Below are 22556 nucleotides of genomic sequence, written 5' to 3' on the forward strand. Positions count from 1 at the left end.
CTGGTGGGAAAACAGTCAAGAAACCCTATCCCAAAGACAAGCACGTGGAGAGCTAAAGGAGTGTTGGAGTTGATACACTCAGACATATGTGGTCCAATAAGCCCGATGTCATCTAGTGGAAAGAGATATATCTTGTGCTTCATAGATGACTACAGCAGGAAGGCATGGGTGTACTTCTTAAAGGAGCTGAAGCATTCGTTCAGTTCAAAGTGTTTAAACAAAAAGTGGAGACAGAAACCGGTAGGAGCATCAAATGCTTAAGAACTTACCGGGGAGGGGAATACACATCACATGAGTTCACCGATTACTGCAAGAAGGAAGGAATCAGAAGGCAACTCACAACCGCTTATACCCCACAGCAAAACGGCGTTGCAGAGAGGAAGAACCGGACAGTAATGAACATGGTCAGGTCCATGATGACGTCTCACAAGGTACCAAAAATCCTCTGGGCTGAAGCAGTGAATTGGACTTTCTATGTCCTAAACAGATGTCCCACTCATGCTGTAAAGGCTGTAACACCACAAGAAGCTTGGAGTGGTGTGAAACCGAGTGTAGGACATTTCCGTGTGTGGGGATGTGTATCTCACATGCATGTTTCTGATGAGAAACGAGGCAAACTAAATGATAAGAGCATCGCCTGCACCCTACTTGGTGTCTCAGAGGAATCAAAGGGATACCGACTGTATGTTCCAAACACAAAGAAGGTCGTTGTCAGCAGAGATGTAGTGTTTGAAGAGTCAAAGCACTGGAACTGGGAAGGAGACAACAACCACATCGATGCAGAGCTAATCTGGAATGATGACGACATGATATGGGAAGAAAGTGGTGATGAAAATGACGAAGAGGGGTCAGAGAATGCAACACAAGAGCCTGCTGCAGATCCGGAAGAAGTTCAAAACGATCAACCTGTCCAAGCTAGGGAGGGACGTGTATCCAGACCGCCACGTTATCTCGATGATTATGTTACGGGAGACGAAGTCGAAGATGAGGAGCTGATAAACATGGTCGAAGAAGAGGTCTATGTGCAGCAGCCAAAAGGATATGAAGTAGAAGGTGAAGAGGACAAGGTTTACAAGCTTCACAAAGCCTTGTATGGGTTAAAACAGGCACCTAGAGCCTGGTTTAGCCGAGTTGAAGAATACTTCTCAAATGAGGGATTCGAGAAGTCTCCAAATGAAGAAACCCTGTTCCGCAAGATCAACAAACACGGTAACATTCTGATTGTTAGTGTTTATGTCGATGACTTAATCTATACTGGTGATAATAAAGTCATGATGAAGGAGTTTAAGTTATCTATGTAGGAGGAGTTCAACATGTCTGATCTTAGGAAGATGAGATACTTCTTGGGAATTGAGGTGTTCCAAACTCCACAAGGGATTCACATCTCACAAGCTAAGTATGCTTTGGAAGTCCTAAGACGCTTTGAAATGGAGAATAGCAGAGCTGTACGCAGTCCAATAGTGCCAGGAAGCAAATTCGACATGGATAAAGCTGGTGAACGAGTTGATGAAACTCTCTACAAGCAGATCATCGGAAGTCTGATGTATCTCAACACAACGAGACCAGACCTGCAGTTTGCAGTAAGCTTGCTAAGCCGCTACATGTCTGAACCTACGACTCTGCATTTACAAGGAGCTAAGAGGGTCTTGAGGTACGTAAGAGGAACTGTGAATTTTGGGATTTGGTACAAAGGAGGAGGAGCAGGAGAGTTATCAGTTTACACTGATAGTGACTTTGCGGGAGATATCAACAGTAGAAAGAGCACCTCTGGGTATGCATTTTTGATGGACAACGCAGCAGTGGCATGGTTGTCCAAGAAGCAGCCGATCGTAACTCTTTCTACTACAGAAGCAGAGTATGTTGCAGCATCCGTGTGTGCCAGTCAAGTCATATGGTTCAAGAGAATCTTGGAAGAATTGGGTCATGAAGCTGAGGAGAGCACTGCAATTATGTGCGATAACACATCAACAATCAAGCTCTCGAAAAACCCTGTTTTTCATGGGAGGTGTAAACACATTGGAGTAAGGTTTCACTTCCTACGAGACTTAGTTAAGGATGGTGTGATACATTTGGTGCATTGCGGATCACAGGAGCAGGTTGCAGACATTTTTACCAAGCCGTTGAACCAGGAGACATTTGAAAGGTTGAGGAGCAAGCTTGGAGTCTGTTCAGTCACGGATAAGCTAAGCTAAGTTTCACTGAGCTTAGTTTAGGGAGGGTTTGTTGGCGCGAGTCTGTTTGAAGTAGTCTAAGCATCTTTGTGTTTGAATAATTAGACGTGCTCAGTCACAGTCAAAGACCGATTGTTACGGTCAAGTTTGTTGCACTTCTTCCACTTTCCAATGTCCGTAGTTGTAGGAGCAGAGTCTCCACGTTTTTCATCTTTCTGTTATGTATAAGGCTATTTAAAGCCTAGTAGAACTAATGAATAAACACAGTTCTCGCATCCAAGTCTGAAAGAGCATTTGATCATTACAGTAGTTAGATGATATATATTGTTCTCAATAAATAAGTAAATGACTTTTTCTGCATACTACTAAACAGAACACTGATCTTTGGAGCCGTAGAGGATTACAAGCTTTATGATTTAAGTATGCGTAAGCATTGAGCAAGGCAAAACTTTGTTACTTTTATCTCCGAGCATAAGCGGTATATCATTCATCGTAGGTAACACTTGGCCACTGTCCCTAAACATCAGCTTCTGTTTTCAAGTCGAATGATAACATTATTATAGGCTGGATATATGTAGTCTGCTAATTCTGACTCTGAAATAGTGAAATTGTGATGAAATATCTCTATGCATTTTTAAAAAAATATAGTATGCAAGGTTTAATTAAAAATTATACAAAAAAAAAAAAAAAAAAAAACTTGAAAAACATATACTTTTCATTTTCCATATACCAACCATCCTACTAAATCCACCCCACAATATAGAAGAGACTCAAGCTAATTAATCAACTCTTTGTATAGATACTATAGTTATTTCTATAAGATAACTGAGTACATGTATAAATGCACTCAGCGTGAATTTAATTTATGAAAAAAAAATACAAACTAAAAATGGAACAGTTATGATATTCATTAATTTAGTTTTTTTTCGCATGTTAATCTTATGAACCAACCAGACCATGTGGCCAAACGTCTCCGCGCATCTTTATCTAATTAATATCTCAAGTCTCAAAATATATACACTCGTAACATTATATAAATATTCATATATTGCTGTGAGGTCCTAATTAAATCATATAGATAGAACTACATCAGATATACATATAGAAACAAACTTATCTATGGCATCGTTAAAGTATTTGGCAGCCGTTCTCAGTGTCCTTTTTCTAGCCATGGCTGCTATACTGATGGTTCAAGCCCAAGAATGTGGCAACGATCTAGGAAATGTGCAGGTGTGTGCCGCCATGGTGCTGCCGGGTTCAGGCAGACCGAATTCAGAATGTTGCGCCGCACTTCAATCAACTAACAGAGATTGTCTATGCAACGCTCTCCGCGCAGCCACCTCTCTTCCTGCGCTTTGTAACCTTCCTCCAGTGGATTGCGGTACTGATTTATTCACTTTTAACCGATAAGTTTGGAAAATTTGGTTCGTTCCAAGATGAGCATGAACAGAACAAATCTCATACATAGTTGAGTTTGGATACGCGCGGTAGCTTTGTACCAACATCTATACGATTTTATAAAATGATACAATAAAAAATTGTTGGGCTAAAAAAATTAGCCACATTTTAAAAAGTAGATTAAGTAGGATTGAACCTCATATATCAACTCTAGGCTGACTCTAGCTAACTCGACTAGTGTTCTTTTATGATGTATAGTAGGACTCGTATTTCATAACTCTTTCTGAGTTTTTCTTTTTTTTTCTTCTTTTGGTTTGTGTTGTGCAGGTATAAGTGCTTAGTTTAGCTACGAATCAATTCTCTGAAATGATCGAGGGAAATGGGAAAAATAAAGAATAATGAGAAATATTCTATTTTTATGTCTTTTTTTCTCGCTTCTGCCTTTTTTTTCTTTCGATACTTGTAATAAAGTTCTGATAAGTTTTGCTTGGAAATTTATGTACTAGTGTAATAAGGCTTTGCTAATTATGAGGATAAAACTTTCCTGTACGAAAATAAATGCTTTTAATCATGTACGAAAGTCTAGTTATCGGAAATAAATACTCCTAGATTAGTTGTAGGTTGTTTAATATATGCATGGAAAAATCATGCAAGTTGTTTTGTTGGTCAAGCTAAAAAGTGGAGTATGTGTGTTTAAGAAGCTAGAAAGTCTACAAATACCTGACCCCTAGTTGCTGATTGCTGAATAAGACTTGAGGATAGTATATTTATTGGGGGCTTCTAGTCTAGACGATCGTTATCATGTACATCACAGCTATTTGTATTTTCGAATATTCCCTATTATTTGCCTTTTCATATAGACTTACTGAGTTACTTCTAAACTGCATCCTCATAATGAGTAGAAAATAAACGACAACGAATAATAAGTGACTTGGAAGGAATTATAAAGCTTTCAAATTGGGTTAAAAATTTATGGGTAACATATCTTTAGTGTTGCAATAAAGAGTATTAACCCTTTCATTGTTATGGAAACTGTTAAAATTAGTTATTGAAGTACAAGACTTCGGATTATATGCCACCACAATAAACAACATATGTAACATTATGTGGTCTGGATACAAGATAAACCACCTATCCAGTATCATCCACACAACAACAACAACAACAACAACAAAAAATCTGATTTAAAAAAAAAATATATTCCCTACACAAATTGTAAAGTTTTGCAGTCATTGGAACAAAGAAAGAAAAAAAGCTGCAGTATGCAGAAGTCGCAGACACTTGACTCCAGTGAAAGTATGGGCTTCAAAGAATGACACGTCCTCCCAATTATTCTCTCTTTTATTTTTACAAAATGAAAATTTTATTTTCCATTTTCTCAACATACATAATTCAAATATCTAATATTCATCAGTCATCACTTCACAATTTCACATCCCATTTCACATTACACACATACTAAAAAAGAAAAGAGAAAAAAGAACACATAAAAGTGACGTATGTTATATAATAAATGGGTTTGAAACCGAAACACAAAGAACAGATGTGGTACGGTTGGTAGGAGTAGTCAGGCCCATTGACTTTAACCGACGCTTTTTTTTTTTTTACTTATTAAATAAAGTCAAGCTTTAAGCCTTTCAAAAAATACGCGTGTAACTAACGTGTTACATGTTGGCGCGTGGATGCGTACTCTGTAATCTGTCTGAATGTGTAATATATATAAGCCGTTTAAGCTCTCTCTCCATAACCAAAACGTTTTCTGTTTTCTTTTTTCTTTTTTCTTTGTAACTTAATAAAATAAATAAATAAATAAAGTCTCAGCAACTACATGATATGAAATGAAGAGTGTAGTAGATTAACCGGCTCAGATAAACACTCTCCGGCGAGTTTTCGACGATGAACGATGGGCTTTTTCGGGAGACTTTTCGGGGGGAGTAAAAAAAAGTCTGATAAATCAGATAATAAACGGAGGTGGAGCTTCACCACCACCAGATCTTCTAATTCAAGCAAGAAAGCTCCGTCCAAGTCATCTGTGGTGGTTGAGGAGAATGGTTTGGATGCCGACAAACATGCCATAGCCGTTGCGGCTGCGACTGCTGCTGTGGCCGAAGCTGCTCTTACTGCTGCTCATGCGGCTGCGGAAGTCGTCAGACTCACTAGCGGAAACGGCGGCGGGAGAAACGGTGGCGGTGGAGGAAACTCGTCGGTGTTTCAAATCGGAAGAAGTAACCGTCGGTGGGCTCAGGAGAATCTCGCGGCTATGAAGATTCAATCGTCTTTTCGTGGTTATCTGGTTAGTTTACTCATTTTCTTGAAACTTGAAAACTCTCTCTGTTCTTCCTCAGTTAGTCAGTTAATCTTTTAATCTATTAAGGAAACTTTACTAAAATTCTTTAACGTAGTGTGAACTAGCTGTCTGAAAATTCGGGTTTTTTGTTTCGTTTAATCATTCCCAAAATTCAAAATTTTGAAAAATGGAAACAATGGGTAAAATTTGTATTTTCTTGTGTGGGGTTATGGTCCGAAAGAAACTGACTATAGAAGAAGAAGAAGAAGAAGACAAACAAATGTGAATCAAAGAAGTTTCGTTGAAACTTGTTACATTCTGCCGACACTATTTTTAGTGGTTATGAATTACAGAGTACTTATAAAAAATATATATTTCTTCTTCTTCTGTTTTATTTCTTTAGCCACTCAAGAAAATTTGATGAAAGATCTGATAAGATTTTTTTAGATGAACTTAGATTATTGTTGGTGTGAATCATTTGGTTTTTTTAGTTGTGTGATGGGCCAAGTTCTTTTTTTTTTTTTTCTTTCTTTCCACGTTATTTTCTGCTTTTTTTTTTGAGTTCTGAACTTTATGGAAATAAATAAGACTAATTAGTATTTTACAGATGGGTTCTTTTTTTTTTTTCTCTCTTTTTCATTAGGAAACAGAAACTTTAAAGTTGAAATCTTTAGCCAAAAACTTTTGCAAGTTGCCTGTTTTATCTTCACTTTTAGCTAATAAAGTTTCATTTTTTAACCATGTTTTTTCCAACTCTTTTTCAAGTTCTTATGGATGAATTAATTGTTTATTAGTAATAAAAAGGTTCAAAACACGGAATTTGGAGATCTAGTATGTGTGTTAAATTATGTTATTTCCAAGATCTAGTATGTGTGTTCTCACATCTTGACCAATGTGAAAAGAAGAACTCGTGTGTGTGTGTATTTGGCCTTGCGACATAATACTTACGAGAATGGTGGGCTCTGTGATTACTATATCTAGTTTTTGGTACCAAGTGGAAGTGGTTGGGAAACTAAAAGCAAGATAGAATAATTTCACAAACCACTAATCCCTTTAGCGGTGTTCAAAATTAACGATGATTGTGTCTTTAACAAATGATTAAACTCGTCTTGTCCTTGTTATCATTCCCTTTCAAGCAAACTCAACTTCGATTATTTGTGGTGGAGCCAATTTTTACTTCAAGTTTATGTTATATGAAGTCAATATTTATATTTATATCAAAAAATTATAAACTTTATACATTGGCGTCGGAAGTACATGCAAACGAGTGAAACTTGGGTCTTGTTGCATTTATTGTCTGCTTTGAAGTTTTTTTTTTTGGTTCTATTTTGGCTAATGTGTTACACATTTCAGGCGAGGAGGGCATTAAGAGCACTAAAGGCATTAGTGAAGCTTCAAGCATTAGTGAGAGGACACATAGTGAGAAAACAAACCGCAGATATGCTTAGAAGGATGCAGACTCTGGTTCGTCTCCAATCTCAAGCTCGTGCTCGAGCCTCTCGTTCTTCTCACTCCTCTGTCTCTTTCCACTCTTCAACCGCTCTATTGTTCCCATCTTCCTCTTCTTCTCCACGTTCTCTCCACACTCGCTGCGTTTCAAACGCTGAAGTCATCTCTATGGACCACCGTGGTGGCTCTAAGCGGTTAGATTGGCAAGCCGAGGAAGTCCAAGACGAAGACAAGATCCTAGAAGTGGATACTTGGAAGCCTCAATTTCATCCCAAACCGCTACGTTCAGAGAGAAACAATGAGTCTCCGAGGAAAAGACAACAATCTTTGTTGGGTCCAAGAAGTACAGAGAACAGTCCTCAAGTTGGGTCTAGTGGATCAAGACGAAGAACTCCATTTACGCCGACATCAAGAAGCGAGTATTCTTGGGGATGTAATAACTATTACTACTCGGGTTATCACCCGAATTACATGGCTAACACAGAGTCTTATAAAGCTAAAGTCCGGTCACAGAGCGCGCCGAAACAGAGATCTGAGGTCTCTAATGATACCAGTGGCTACAAGAGATCTGTTCAGGGACAGTATTACTACTACACGGCGGTTGCAGAAGAGAGTACGGATGTTGGAAGCCCCGGTTACTACGGAGGAGGACTTTCTGATCGATTGAATCGTAACCAAAGCGCGAAATCGAGGATGCATTCTTCGTTTCTTGTTTAGATTTTGATTCTCTTTTCTTTACTTTTTTTGTTCCTTTTTTTTTTGTGGTTTGAGTTTGGTAATTTTTCAGGAGCTAAAAGGTGTTAACACTGGGGGATGTGTAAATTGTTTTTAACAAGTTTCGATTGCTTGCAAAAGAAGGAACATAGCTCTGTTCTCTCTTACCTTTGTTGATTAGTGCTCAATCACAGATTAATCAAACTGCTTATATCCAACTTATACCGGTTTAAACTGTGTCAAAAACGGAATGTTGAAATGACTAAAATGATTAGATTATTTAGATATTAGAAAAACTGAAACTAAACAAAACCTAACTGATGTAACTATTTTTCCAAGACAACAACAATGAGTTTAATACATCTTTGTTTAGGATATAACCAAACCCTCCTCAGTCAGATTTAAACACATAATTCGTGAGTGGTACGACATCGTTCTGAATCCACTGAGCCTTGAAAGATTTTAGTGCCTTCACTGAATGCTAGAAAAAAGCATATAAATTAATCAAATTTGATAATTTAGATGATATAAGAATATATATACAAAGAGGAAAGGTTTAGTAGTAAGTTACAAGTTGCAATCGGTGTTAGGGTCGATGGTGAAACCCAAAACAACACCGCAGAAACCAGATAACGTAGAAATGGCGGTGGCGTTAGAGTTATAGACATTGATGAGTTCCATGAAGCAATTACAGAGCCACTTTCTCTTATCCGACGAATCAGAGTAGGTCCCGATCACCGTCATCGCATCGCAGCAGCTCGACCCTGGTATCGGATCCGGGTAACCGTAGTTTACAAACTTCGTGCACGACGAGACCAGCGTTCCCACCGCCGCACAATCCGCAGCGTTTTGCACCGTCGCTGAACATGTAGCCGACAATAGTAATAAGAAGAGAGACATCACCGGATAGAATGATTTCATCATATATATCTTTATAAGAGAATGATGAATCTTTATTTGACCAAAACTAGCTAGCTAGCTAGAACGTTTTTGCTTGTTATACAAGCTATGGTTTATAGACAAGACAGGAAAAAAATGAGCGTTTCTGTGTGTGTGTTTGGAGTTGGTTTCCAACAGAGGTTGTGTGATATTTCGGATTATATGTTCACATCTAAAAACAAGTCATTTCATGCGAATGATGATTCATGGTGCACAATAGTGTGGATTGATTGACGTGCACGTTAGCATTTCTTAACCAATGTTAGTAGTGAAGTCGTGCAAAGTAAAAGGTGAATAAGCTCATAGAGATAATTAAGAGAGTCACTCTCAATGAAAAAAAAAAAAATATGTTGGAAAATTTAACACTATAATACAAACACATTGTATTCTCCACATGATATGGAATACCCCATATATAAATAAGTTGATTGCGCTTTCTTTCCTCCGCACTAGTACCTTGGATAATGGATTCCAACGAGTCTCATACCATCTCGTCGATTAGGATCAAAATAGACAACTGATACCATGTCAGGAAAGATGACCATCTTATTGACGAAAACGATCTCACCAGTTCCAGTGGGGCTATTTACTATTGTAACCTTGGACCATTCTTGTTTCTTAACATCCTCCATAACCCAAATTTCCACGCCGGCCTCCCTGTTGTAAAGCGATCGGATTCGGTTCAAGGTTAAAAAAGTCAAAAAGTCAAAAGCGATCGGATTCGGTTCGGTTTTTAAACCAAACACAAACACAAACCAGTTCGGTTTAACTAAAATCCCTAATTTGCCGTACCAATCTGAATCTCGTACGTTCCATTAGTGATGTCGTGAAAAAAAAAAAACTTGGGCCGTTCTAAAACCCCTTTATCATCGTCGTCAATTTTTCGCCGTAGCTGTCTCATCTCACCGCCACCGTATTCTTCTTCCATTTCCAGGTTTCACTATTTCTTCAGATTCTCTCTGTTCAAGATTGGTTTTGTTCCTCTGCTGCTATTGATCGTTACTCTGTTTGTGGTTTTTTAAATGCTTGATTCTACCATATGGTTAGCTTAGATTTGGATATTGTATGTTTAAGTCTCTGATTTGATTGGTGCTGCTATTGAAATCTCTCTGCTTTCAAATCTGCTCTGTTTCTTTCATATGTGACAGTTCAATCTATAGTATGACTCTTCTAAGGATCTTGTTAGTAAGATCGAGGATGACAAAAAGCTTTGCTCTTTGATCTAAAAATCACATATTTATTAATTCGTCTGTGACCAAAATTACAGCTTTTCACCAATTTAGTAATTTGTCCTTTTTACTACTTGCAGGATCTTGTTTAGATTCTGAAAATGGCTTTCAGGCGAACCTTATCTATAAGGTCCACACTTTTCGCTCGTCGGAATCAACCAGTTTATCATATTGTCCCTCGTGTAAATGATCGTGAAGGGGAATCATTTTGTCAAGAAACATCTCAAAGAAGTTACCATAGCTTTCTTCACCAAAGATCCGTTAACAACAGCTTTGATTTCTCCAAAATCCCGGGAAGAGGAGGAGGAAGCTTACATTTGCCTCTGGCTCCTGCTTCTGGTTTTGCTTTCTATCGTTACATGTCAAGTGCACAAGGTGTCGGTTCGGAAAATATTGGCGTCATGTCCGATATCGCAGAAGTCATAAGCGAATCAACATTGCAAGATGCTCCAGCTCAGGCTGCCGCTGCAGTCAGTGAAGTTACACTTGCAGCTGCTGACTCTTTCTTCCCTATTGCGGCCCTTCAGCATTGCATTGATATGGTGCATTCATTCACTGGCTTTGAGTGGTAAGGAACTTGATTTTTTTTTTTTCTTTCTGTTTTTGAGTCGTATTTCACTTTGATTAATCTGCCTGGAGTTGATCTTAATTACATCACACGTTAGCTAAATACTCCTGGATATATATGAGTTAAATTCTGGACATAGCATATGTTTAAGATATTACCATTTCCTCATATCCTAACAGGTGGGCGTCCATTGTTGTGGCAACCATATTGATCCGGTCATCAACAGTTCCTCTCTTGATCAAACAAATGAAAGACACGACAAAGTTGGCGGTATGTGTCTCCCTTTTTCCTCTTTTTTTCACTTTGCAGACCATTTAGGATAGTGCCTATATAAAGTCATTTCAAATATGGAGATTGTCTGTATTTAGAGAATTAGACATGCTTTTTCGATTTTGAAATTATTAAACATTACATGTGGAATATGGACTCTCAATAGAATAGGAAATGAGATTCACATCACTGTAGTCAATGACACAAGTCTCCAATAAATCATAAAGGAAGTACTTGTAAATTTCATGCGGATCTTCTACTTTTCAACCATTACATTTTCGTCTTGCTTCTGTGTTTACGTACTCATGTTCTGAAACAAAATTTAAGTTATAAAAGAAAAGCATAAATAAGTCGATGAACTTTAACTTATATTTTCTGGCATTTATACTTGGTTCTCTATATTTCTGCCGTTTGCTGCATCCATCAGTAGTGTATTCTATGATCCTATGCAGCTGATGAAGCCACGGTTGGAGTCCATCCGGGAGGAAATGCAAAACAAGGTATGTTAACTTTTCCATTACAGCCATACATCATGCGATTCCTCCTCACTTTTGCTACTCTGCCAATAGCTTTTGTACTGACTATATGTCCACTCAGCTTTAGCCCCGAATTTCCTTATCTACATCTTTCTTTAATTTTTCTCTATATTTTCCGTTCAGGGCATGGACGCCGTTACGATGGCAGAAGGTCAAAAGAAGATGAAGAATTTGTTTAAAGAGTAAGCTGCTTTTAGATTTAAACTTCTTTTGACCAGAAATCAATTTGAAACATCTCTTTTGGAGTGTTGGACTTCTTTTGGTCTGCTAATCAAGAATTCTAGACTAATTATTAAGATTTGGAGTTCATGTCAAAATTACCCCTCGTTGATCATAGTTGGGAAGCAAGTGCGCTATCCTATGTCATATTATAGCTCGTCTGCTGCTGGCTATTGAGTTGGTGTAGTCTCCTGACATTTTGAGCTATTTTGGTTGATATGTCCAAATAACCATACAGTGTTTGTTTATAATTTACAGATATGGTGTCACTCCATTCACTCCAATGAAAGGGATGCTTATTCAGGGACCTCTGTTCATCTGCTTTTTTCTTGCTGTAAGACCTTTTAATCTTTAAGATGCTTGTTGGGATATGTTGTTTGTCATGAGGCTTTTTGTCTCAAAATGAGTTAAATTTGTTTCCCCAGATTCGAAATATGGCAGAGAAGGTACCTTCATTCCAAACAGGAGGGGCATTATGGTTTACCGATCTAACAACTCCCGACAGCTTATACATCTTGCCGGTTATAACAGGATTGACATTCTTGATAACCGTTGAGGTACCGTTTCTGCTAACTTAAATAACAATGTTGACATCTTCAACATTTGTCAGACTTACAAACTTAAGCTTGAATTGTTGTCACCTCCCAGTGTAATGCACAAGAAGGCATGGAAGGGAATCCGATGGCTGGCACAATAAAAAATGTTTTCCGGGGGTTCGCTCTCCTCACGGTGCCCATGACAATGAGTTTTCCGCAGGTTATTATTATTACCGGTAATAACAACCCCAAAGACTTTGTGATATGGATTTTCTAATGTCTCTGCGAAAATTTATTTGCAGGCTATATTTTGTTACTGGATTACATCCAACATCTTCTCCCTCATGTATGGACTTGGTGAGTGAGTGTGTGTAATCAAGATTCCTAACTAATTGCAGCATATTCTTTGGTTTGAAACAATAACAAGGAATGGTTTATGTGGTGATTAATGACAGTGATTAAGCGTCCTCAAGTGAAGAAGATGTTACGCATACCAGAACTGCCTCCAACTCCTCCAGGTCAACAACCTTCATTTGACCTGTTTTCAGCTCTCAAGAAAATGAAAGCCATGACGCAGGACCATTCACAGAACCAGACACTACCAGCTTCGCCAGTAAACCCGAGGGCCTCTTCAACATCGTTGAGTCCTGTTAGTAAGAGGCTCAAGGCTTTGGAGAGCCAAGTCAAGGGAAGGAAGAAGAACAGCAGCAAGAAGAGGTGATCGATCCAAAGTGGTGCATACTATTATTGTTAGACGGGCAAAGGAAAACTTAATAAAGCTTTTGACTCAAAAGTGAACTAGTTACTACCTTACACAGATTTTTCTCATTATTGATGGAGGCAGCTACTAGTGAAATTATATGTTTTCTTTGATTATTTTATGGAACGATATTGTAAGTTTGTTTTGACCGGTTAGAGAATAGAATACTGTTTTTATAGAAACATTTTAAATAACATACACTCTTTTATATTGTTAAGTAACAAAACCTGAACAAAATTGGATATATTTGAACATATAGGGAGTGGTTTGATTTAGTCTGATAAACCATCCATAATCTTTGTAGGTTTATTGAGCTTTATTGTTTATAAGGTAGAGGTTATATTATATAAGTGGATTAATAAAAGAAGGACGTCGTCGAGGAGCAGTTTCACGTTGGGCGTTGAAGTAAACAGTATAGAAAGACGACCAAAGTAAGAAGAGAACGCATTTTTGTGTTGAAACACTCTTGTTTCCGGCGCTGCCATCACCGTTTGCCTCCCACACTGTTTGAACAGCACGAAGACGGATCTGTGTATTCCCGCCACCAGTTTAGGCGTTTCGTATCTCACTATCTCTTTGTCTGCAAACAGTCAAATCATTCATCTTATACTCATCAACATACGTACATAAGGATCTGCTTGAGGATGTGTTTTGACCAAATTAAGAGGTTGGAGGTGAATCAAAAGTCTATTATTGTACTGTACATGTGTGATTTATTCTTACCAAAGGAATTAAGCATCAGTTGTCCTAAATTTGATGAATGCTATATCTAACCGACGTACCAATGAAGATATTCACGGATATAAGGCTCATGATCTTTCGAGTTAATAAGAAAACAAAAAGATTAACGTTAGAAGAGAGGACTAGGTAAGTACTTAACATAGATACTAAAAAGTGTATGAGAAAGTGCTTAACATAGATACTAAAGTTTTCCTTTTAATGTGTATGTGTTTGTGTTTGTTGTGATTGATGATGATGGTTTTTTTTAGAATGAACCGATATGTGATAGTTTTTTTTTTTTTTTTTTCAAAAGTACCAATTTTAGATTTACTTTCCAAATACCATTAAACTGAGTTTTTTTTCCAAAAACCACAAAATTAAAATAAAGTTTTAATATTAAAAATTAAATCTTAAATCCTAAATCTAAACCATACCCCCTACAAACTATACACTAAATCTAAAATTGTCAATCCAAACTAAGAAAAATAAATTTTACATCCTTAAAATTCCTTTTTTTGTGTTCGTGGTACTTTTGAAAAAAACTTTTGTGGTACTTTTAGAAGAAAAAAAAACTTAAAATATGGTATTTTGAGGAATTAATCTTTTTATATAGGTTAACAAAAGATGAAAGTGAAGTTATTATTATTAATTCTTTTTTTTTTTTATCTTACCGTTGTGATCTGATCGATTTCCTTTTGTTTCCAAGAAACAGGAAAAATTAATCCGAAAAAAGGAAGGAAATAAATATGCAAAGACGAAGGAAAAGGAAAAAAAACAAGTTTTCCTATTTCTCTTTGGTGTAAAGTGTAAACCCTAAAAATCTTATAAATACTCTCTCTTCACTCGTCTCTTTTGTTGGAAAAATAAAAAAAATCATCTTTTCTTCTTTGTTGCTCTCTCTGCGACTGAGAGCGAAGCAGCTCTGCGAATTGTCTTGGTGGGAAAAGATCGCCGCCGGTGGTGTCTCGGGACTGTGATGAAGAAGCCGATGGATGGAGATCCCATTGTTCGATTCCAACATAATTAAGTAAGTTTCTCTCTCTCTCTCTCTCCCTCTCTCTGCCTTTTCCTTCATCTCTGATTAATGGATTCTGACTTGAGTATTACACTAGTTAGGTCTTAATTGTCTTGGCCGGAGAAGCAAAATCAGCGGAATCCGAGAGCGATGGAGGATAGGAATAGGATCAAAGCAAAGACGACGAGCCCTTCTTCGTGGTCTCTTCTTCTTTGGTACTCTCTGATCTCGCTTTCTTCTCTTTCCATCCTTCTTCTTCTTCTTCTTGTTTGTTATTCTCTTACTTCTCTGTCTTTTTTTTTGTTTCTAGGGTTTTTTTTAGACAAGATTGCAAAACCATGATCGAGACGTGTATGTATGTCTGAAGCCAGAACTAAGGGGGGAGATTGCAAAACCATCATCGAGATTGCTTTTTTTCTAGGGTTCTTGCTTCCTCCTCATTCCTCAACCACCAATTCATCAATTCCTCTTCTCTCCTCCACGGTTTGGCTTCCAGTTTTGCTTCTTTCTTTCGTTTGATCTCTGTTGAATTGCTTCTCTAATTAAGATTTGTTTTTTTTTTTTTTGAAGCTAAGCGACGAAGTAGATTCAGAACACGGTCGTCGGCGTTCCTACCGTAACAGCATCCGTCGATCTGTTTTTGAAGGTATCTTTGTTACAGTTTTCATTCCCTTACATATAACAATTGATGAAGCTAAAATTGCTGTTGTGTCTTCACTTCTCAGATTTTGAGTGTTGTAATTTGGTAAGCTTCTTACTTTCCTGTGTTTTGGTTTCTTTTTGCAGATTGAACCATTCCATACCTTTTTCTACCCTAGATGCCGAGGAGCTCTCTGGTTCTCATCCTGCTCAAGTACTACGGAGCTTTGGTGTGTGTGTGTCTCTCTTTACTTCTCAGATTTTATGGTAAGCTTCTTACCAAAGTTTCTGTTGTGTTTGGTCTCTGAGCTTTTTTTACTTTCCTGTGTTAATGTTTATAGTGCAGGTAAAGTGGATTGGATCTTCCACGCTTTTTGGATCCTCTGATTGGAGAGAACCTTTCGTATGTTGTCATGTTTTATACAGATACCTTTTTGTATGGAGATATCTCGACAAAGGCTGCGCATATGCTCGCCTTACTTAAGGTAACACATTCTTCCTATATGTTTGTATTTGGTGCCAACTCTGTCATGTGCTTTGTTTTGAAATCACAGATTTGTGTTTGATGCAGGTAACGATTGTTACACCATTTAGTTTTCCGCTGGAGATTCCACATTGGGTGTCTGCTACTCTGTATTTCCTTCCTCAATCCTCACCCACCAATTCAACTCATCTCTCTCTCTCTTCTCCTCCCCCACGGTTTGTCTTCCCAATTTTTGCTTATCTTTTTCTTTTTCTTTTTTTTTTTGATCTCTGATGATTGGTTTTATTCTTTTTCTTTCGAAGCGACGAAGTAAATTCAGAACACGGTCGCTATGCTAGGGTTTGGAGAATTGTCGAAGAAGATTCAGAACAAACACTAAGAAGAACTACTTCCCCCGTACAGTAATAACATTAAACTGGTTCCCTTTTATGTTCTGTTTTACTATTATCCACCCTTGTACACTCCTTTTTTTTTTTGTTATGTATCTTATCAGAATCCAACCATATTGACTTAAATTTTTTTGTGTTTTGGTTTTTTGCAGATTTTTTATCCCATTACCTTTTGGTACCCTAAATGCCGACGAGCCAGCTCTCTTGTGCTCATCCTGCTCCTCATGAAGCACTACAGAGCTCTCTGGTGTGTGTGTCTTTACTTGTCAGACTTTGAATTTTGTAATTTGGTAAGCTTATTATTACTAAAGTTGCTCTTGTGTTTGGTCTCTGAGCTTGTTTTTACTTTCATGTGTATTATGTTTATAGTGCAGGGAAAGTGGATTTGGATCTAACACGCTCTTGGATTGGTGATTGGTGAAGATATCCTAACTGCTATGGCTACAGAGATCTCTGGTCTTGTGTGTGTCTTTACTTCTCAGACTTTGAATTTTGTAATTTGGTAAGCTTGTTACTAATGTTGCTCTTGTGTTTGGTCTCTGAGCATTTTTACTTTCCTTTGTTATGTTTAAGCTTGTTACTAAAGTTTCTCTTTTGTTTGGTCTCTGAGCTTCTTAACTTTCCTTTGGTATGTTTATAGTGCAGGGAAAATTGGATTGTATCCTCTCAATCATAACACGCTTTTGGATCCTCTCAACGGAGAGAACCCTTTCAATATTAAAGTGGGTGAAAACAGCAATTCTCAGGTACGTAGTGGACAACAAGGTACGGTATCTTCACATTGAATATAGTCTCTTCCTAATTGTATTGGTTCCATCTGTTTGAAGTAATACAATGTTTACTTGGCTATGTAAGAATTGTAATGGAGCTATGGAGTTGGGTGAAATCGAAGACTGTTGGCAATGGAAGATAGACAAGGAGCCAAGTGAGGAGCCGAGATGTTTGTTCAGTTGACTGGTGGACTCGAGGCTGCTGCTTGCAGAGCAAACTCAAAGGCCAAGGTTCGATTTTGTTTTTCTTGATTTGTCCTTTGTTACTCTCTTTTATGTTTTGTTTTAATATGTTATCCACCTTAATTATACTCTTTTTTTCTTTTTATTTGTTTGTTATGTATCGTATCACCTTGACATAATTTTTTCTGTGTTTTGTTTTGTTTTTGCAGATTGAACCCTAGATGCCGACGAGCTAGCTTTCTGGTGCTCCTCCTGAAGTACGACAGAGCTCTCTGGTTTGGTGTGTGTCTTTACGCGTCAGACTTTGAATTTTGTAATTTGGTAAGCTTACTATTACTAAAGTTTATCTTGTATTTGGTATCTGAGCTTTTTTTTTTTTTTTTTTTTTTTTTTTTTTTTTTTTTTTTTTTTTTTTTTTTTTTTTTTTTTTTTTTTTTTTTTNTGGATCTTCCAATCATAACACGCTTTTGGATCCTCTGATTGGAGAGAACCCCTTCAATGTTAAAGTTGATTAAGTGGATGAAACATAGAACTCTCTGGTACTACTAGCCTATCAAAAAACCTTTATTGCTACTGCGAAGTTGTTTTACTTTCAATTCTAACTTCTCTGTTCTATGTTGCAGCCATTTATATTGGTGGACAGCTTCTTCTCCCACGGCCCCCATGCATTTGGTCTCCATAACACTTTCAAGTCTCCAATGGTTTGTTCTTATTCTGTTTATTATTTTCTCAGTTTTGTTCTATATTCGAATAACTAAAGTTATGGTCTATGTTTTTGTTCTTACAGGTACCTCTTGTATGGAGATATATCTCGATAAAGGCAGATCATATGCTCGCCTTACCTAAGGTAACACATTCTTCCTAGATGTCTGTATTTGGTGACAACTCTGTTTTGTGCCTTGTTTTGAAACCATAGATTTGTGTGTGATGCAGGTAAAAATTGTTAGACCATTTAATTTCCCACTGGAGATGCCACTACTTCAACTGATGGGGGGCCATTATAATATACACATGGGTAATTAACAAACCTTTTCTTAGAGTGGACAGCAAGGTATTAATTATTCTTCACATTGAATAATAGTCTCTTCCTAATTGTATTGTTTCCATCTCTGTTTGAGATAATACAATGTTACTTGGCTAGGTAAGCATTGTAATGGAGCTATGGAGTTGGGTGAAATGGAAGACTGTTGGCAAGGGAAGATACACAAGGAGCCAAGTGAAGAGCCGAGATGTTTGTTCAGTTGACTGGTGGAATTGAGGAGGCTGCTTACTTGCAGACCAAAGTCAAACCCAAAGGCCAAGGTTTGATTTTTTTTTCTCTCTTTCTCTATTTTTTGTTCCTTAGTGTTGTTGTTTCATCTAATGCAAGGCTTCTAATGGTCTTCTTTGTTTTTCTCCCTCAGGTTGGTGATAACCCATTGTAGACATCAATCCAAGTAAGTAAACTACTCAATTGGTCAAGGTATATTTGGTTTCTGTTTCATCTCCTTTTTCCTTCCACATATTGTTTCATTAGAATAATGGTTTTGATAGCTGTTTCACGCTATCATTTTGGTTTCAATAGTACTGAAGTGTGGCTCATTATGGATTTGTTGCAGATTGTACATGATGAGCTACTGAAATTGATGGGTGGAGGAGAAAGTATCTGAGCTACCAGCATTTCAGCTTCTCTCTCTCCACGGTTTTGCCCATGTTGAGTTATTATGTTCTCAGTTTGTTGAGTTATTATTTCTCAGTTTGTTTGTTCTCAGACAAATCCCTTTTGTATGGAGATATCTCGACAAAGACCAGCTTTAAAGTCATATGCTCTCAATGGAGAACTCAGGTACTAGCCTACCATAACCTTTATTGCTACTGCGAAGTTGTATCCGTCTCAATTCTAACTTTTATTTTCCTATGTTGGCCATTTATATTTGTGGACAACTTCTCCAAGTGCCCCCATGCATGGTTCTCCATAACCCTTTCAAATCTCCACAGAGGTATCATATGGTTTGTTCTTGTTGGGTTAATACTTTCTCAGTTTCTTTCTGTATACGAAGATACTAAATTTATGGTCATGTTTTTCTTTTTACAGATACCTCTTGGATGAAGATATCTCGACGAATGCAGCTCATATGCTCGCTTAACCTAAGGTTACACATTCTTCCTAGATGTTTGTATTTGGTGACAACTCTGTTTTGTGCTTTGTTTTGAAATCATAGATTTGTGTTTGATGCAGGTAAGGATTATTACACCATTTAATTTTGTGTTCCGTAGATGCCAAGGAGGGTGCTCATCCTGCTGAAGTTCAGAGCTTTGGTGCGTGTGTTTACTTCTTACTTAAGTTGCTGAGGTGGAGTCTCTGTGCTTTACTTTCCTGTTATGTTTATAGTGCAGGTAAAGTGATTGGATCTTTCTAATCAGAGCACGCTTTTAGATCCTCTAAATGGAGAACCTCTCATTCAAGTTGATGAAACAGTAACTCAGGTGCAAGCCTATCAAAACAGTTATTCGTACAAAGTTGTATTCGTCTCAATTCTAACTTTTATTTTTCCTCTGTTCTATGTTGCAGCCATATATGCTCTAAATAGCTCCAGCAAGCCGCAGGAGAAGTCTTTGTCACACGGAAATTTTTAGAGAACTGTTGCGGTGGTCAGGTACTGAATCTGTTCACCATTTTTACATTGGTTCCAACTTATCAGTTTCAACAGCTTTTTATTATTCTGAAAGGATTATCAACCATAACGTTTTATGCTCAGAGGTGCCTATTTATTCACTTCATGTCTGTGCCTAGCTCTCCGAAATTCGAACTTCAGAGTGTTTGCTCAGTTGACTAGTGTACTCTAGGAGGCTGCTTGTAGATCAAACTCAAAGGCCAAGGTTCGATTGTTTTTTCTCTTTGTATTTTTTTCCCCCCTTAAGCTCAAATTAGGATTCTCTTGGCGGTTTTGCTAACATGTGAGTCTTGCAGTTGTTAGAAGGTTTGTTCAGTCTCTAAGTGACCATGCCGTTGGTATGGGAGTCATTCGTGGATTCAGACCAGATCAGTAGTTGGTGAAGGTATTTTTGTGTGTGTGTTGTTGTTTCATATGCGAATGCTTGGTTTCTAAGGTCGTCACTGTTTTCTCTGGCTGGTGAATATTTTGGAACTACTCCTAAACAGCTTGTCATAATGTTGTCAAAGGATGGATCACAACAAGCAGAAAGTGGGTAAGTTTGCACTCATGAGATGTGCTTATATATGTCTGGTTATTTTTATCTCTTGTCTCTAGTTAACTTTGTTGGTATTCTTGTTTATTTGTTGCATTAGCCTCTTGGCAGTTTTGCTAACAGGTGAGTCTTTCCAGGTATTATAAGGTTTGTTTAAATATGTTAGTCTCCTAGACGTTGGGATGGGAGTCATTCGTGGAGTCGGACCAAATCAGCAGTTGGTCAAGGTAATTTTGTTTCTGTTTCATCCCCTTAGTCCTTAGTCCTTCCCCATATTTTTTCATTAGCGTAATGGTTTTGTTTTACTCTATCATTTTAATTTTAATAGTACTGAAGTGTGGCTAATCATGGCTATGTTGCAGATTCTACATGATGAGCTAGTGAAATTTATGGGTGGAGGGGAAGTATATGTGCTATAGTTTACTTAATCAGGTCCTACAGTAATATTGTTGGCTGGGCTCCAAGGAGTTTGAAAGATAGCTTGTTACCTAAAAAAGTACCAGGTATGCTTTTTCAAAATACAGTGGAGATGTTTATGGGATATTTGTTACTCTCTATCAAATTACACTTGACATTTATGATATCTACATGCTTATTTCTGGAGATGTATCCCGACCTGCTGCCATCAATCAACTTGTCATTTTAGCTGAATAGGTATTGACATTTTTACTTTTGGAGCATCTGTGCATTCGTAGAAATGGCTTAAGAGAACCTGTGTGTGAACATATGATGATATTCGTTTCTGTAAATCAATACTCCCTTATGCCCTCTTTGTTTCAGGTTTGTGCCGGTTTATACAGCAGGGACTGATGTAAAACCTGCAGATCTAGCCAATAAGCAAGGTCTAAAAGAAGCTCAAAAGAATAATGTCTATGTAGTTATCATGGGTACTGCAGCGAGCCTTCAAGGTAATCTTTCGTCTTTGAGAGTCATTGTATCATAAATCTATTGCAGCTTTAGTCATGAAATTGGCTCTTTTGTGACAGATAAAAAAGGCATGATGAACGATTTAAAAGACGTGAAGAAATTTTTGTATCCCACAGCAGTGCTACTACTTGTTGATGCCATGACTGGACAAGAAGCTCCAGGTATGCCCTTTGTATTGTACTTGGCCTTACAGTAACAACATCAAACTGGTTACTCTTTATGTTAATATATCAACCAGAATCCAACTCTCAGAATCCAACCAGTGACTTAATATTTTGTGTTTTGGTTTATGCAGATTGAACCATTCAATGCATTTTTGCTACCCTAGATGCCGAGGAAGAGCTATCTGGTGCTCATCCTGCTGAAGTACAGAGCTTTGGTGGTGTGTCTTTACTTCTCAGATTGAATTTTGTATTTGGCTCTGAACTTTTTTACTTTCATGTGCAGGGAAACTGGATTGGATCTTCTAAACGTAACACGCTTTTGGATTCTCTGATTGGCAGGAGCAGTAACCAAGATTCCCAAGTAAGTGACCTTTTGGTTCCATAATACAATCTTGAGATTTCCATGTCTTAGCATCCTAACAGGTTTTTATTTTGTTTCTTCAAGTCAGTATCCCCAGTTTCTAAACTGACTTGAAGGCTATAACAGGCAGTCCTGAGTCACAGATCTAAAGGCCGAAGCTCTCTTCCTCTGGCTTGTAGTACTGAAACTCTTGAGACAAAGAGTTTTGAGCAAAAAGCATTGTAACTCCCAAGCCAAAGCGCCTCTTCATCTGATAAACCTTCCCTTCCTAATAAGTCAAACCACTTAGATATTCTCTGGTAATTATACAGTTTAACATCATATCGAGTATATTAACACTTCTTAAACTGAGTAAGGATAAAGCAGCATCTATGATCCCAACAGAGAGAGTACACGAACAACAAAACTTTAACCAAGGTAATCAACAAACTAAGTGAACTTAGACGATACCATCCTCCTAATTTCTCGAACTACGCCATTGCCAATATAGTTAGCACTACCCTAACAAGCCCATAAGACATTCTTTCAACTACTTAGGCAACATCAACTGGTGTAGCTCAATCGTAGTAAGACTGCCCTGATACTAAATTCTGAGATTTTTTTTTTTTTTTTTTTTTTTTTTTTTTTTTTTTTTTTTTT

General features: G+C 37.6%; 4 protein-coding genes and 2 long non-coding RNA genes across 24 annotated transcripts in view; 5 read left to right on the plus strand and 1 right to left on the minus strand.

The window, feature by feature from the left end:
- Nucleotides 3261–4079, plus strand: LOC104762362 (tapetum-specific protein A9-like). The gene is made up of 2 exons (XM_010485640.2): nucleotides 3261–3552; nucleotides 3897–4079. Exons 1-2 carry the CDS (start codon nucleotides 3291–3293, stop codon nucleotides 3908–3910), a joined length of 276 nt encoding a protein of 91 aa, XP_010483942.1. The 5' UTR covers nucleotides 3261–3290; the 3' UTR covers nucleotides 3911–4079.
- Nucleotides 5307–8190, plus strand: LOC104762363 (protein IQ-DOMAIN 14-like). Its single transcript, XM_010485641.2, has 2 exons — nucleotides 5307–5862; nucleotides 7210–8190. The coding sequence occupies exons 1-2, from the start codon at nucleotides 5473–5475 to the stop codon at nucleotides 8020–8022; spliced, it is 1203 nt and encodes a 400-aa protein (XP_010483943.1). The 5' UTR covers nucleotides 5307–5472; the 3' UTR covers nucleotides 8023–8190.
- On the minus strand, nucleotides 8250–9092 carry LOC104762364 (putative non-specific lipid-transfer protein 14). Its single transcript, XM_010485642.2, has 2 exons — nucleotides 8591–9092; nucleotides 8250–8500 (listed from the first exon to the last, which is right to left on the minus strand). The coding sequence occupies exons 1-2, from the start codon at nucleotides 8941–8943 to the stop codon at nucleotides 8491–8493; spliced, it is 363 nt and encodes a 120-aa protein (XP_010483944.1). The 5' UTR covers nucleotides 8944–9092; the 3' UTR covers nucleotides 8250–8490.
- On the plus strand, nucleotides 9768–13258 carry LOC104762366 (mitochondrial inner membrane protein OXA1). Its single transcript, XM_010485643.2, has 10 exons — nucleotides 9768–9892; nucleotides 10268–10755; nucleotides 10935–11025; nucleotides 11478–11525; nucleotides 11685–11743; nucleotides 12039–12114; nucleotides 12206–12337; nucleotides 12429–12536; nucleotides 12619–12673; nucleotides 12772–13258. Exons 2-10 carry the CDS (start codon nucleotides 10289–10291, stop codon nucleotides 13035–13037), a joined length of 1302 nt encoding a protein of 433 aa, XP_010483945.1. The 5' UTR covers nucleotides 9768–9892; nucleotides 10268–10288; the 3' UTR covers nucleotides 13038–13258.
- The window catches only part of LOC104762371, a 15182-nt gene continuing 7294 nt past the window's right edge, over nucleotides 14669–22556 (plus strand). For 10 of the 16 annotated variants that reach the window (XR_002036614.1, XR_002036605.1, XR_002036618.1 and 7 more), the window contains exons 1-10: nucleotides 14669–14823; nucleotides 14913–15026; nucleotides 15122–15294; nucleotides 15382–15457; nucleotides 15598–15717; nucleotides 15792–15935; nucleotides 16022–16149; nucleotides 16237–16335; nucleotides 16476–16613; nucleotides 16698–16784. This is a non-coding gene — a long non-coding RNA (uncharacterized LOC104762371). Of the gene's footprint in view, nucleotides 14824–14908; nucleotides 15027–15121; nucleotides 15295–15381; nucleotides 15458–15597; nucleotides 15718–15791; nucleotides 15936–16021; nucleotides 16150–16236; nucleotides 16336–16475; nucleotides 16614–16658; nucleotides 16662–16692; nucleotides 16785–22556 lie in introns of those variants that run through there. The other 6 variants (XR_002036606.1, XR_002036608.1, XR_002036610.1 and 3 more) reach the window with 6 other exon arrangements.
- Nucleotides 17719–22293, plus strand: LOC104762368. 4 transcript variants are annotated; one of them, XR_002036621.1, is made up of 23 exons: nucleotides 17719–17815; nucleotides 17900–17977; nucleotides 18064–18123; nucleotides 18210–18327; nucleotides 18418–18578; nucleotides 18680–18738; nucleotides 18875–18957; nucleotides 19028–19101; nucleotides 19210–19255; nucleotides 19351–19408; nucleotides 19495–19574; nucleotides 19648–19742; nucleotides 19828–19912; nucleotides 20015–20135; nucleotides 20227–20315; nucleotides 20419–20465; nucleotides 20603–20692; nucleotides 20828–20968; nucleotides 21246–21373; nucleotides 21452–21553; nucleotides 21688–21774; nucleotides 21840–21917; nucleotides 22002–22293. It is a non-coding gene; the product is annotated as an uncharacterized LOC104762368 (long non-coding RNA). The 4 variants fall into 4 exon arrangements; XR_763467.2 differs by having other exon boundaries at nucleotides 21688–21758; XR_002036620.1 differs by having other exon boundaries at nucleotides 21688–21758; nucleotides 22006–22293.

The sequence above is a fragment of the Camelina sativa genome, chromosome 18 (assembly GCF_000633955.1).
Source record: "Camelina sativa cultivar DH55 chromosome 18, Cs, whole genome shotgun sequence".
Taxonomy (NCBI): Eukaryota; Viridiplantae; Streptophyta; class Magnoliopsida; order Brassicales; family Brassicaceae; genus Camelina; species Camelina sativa.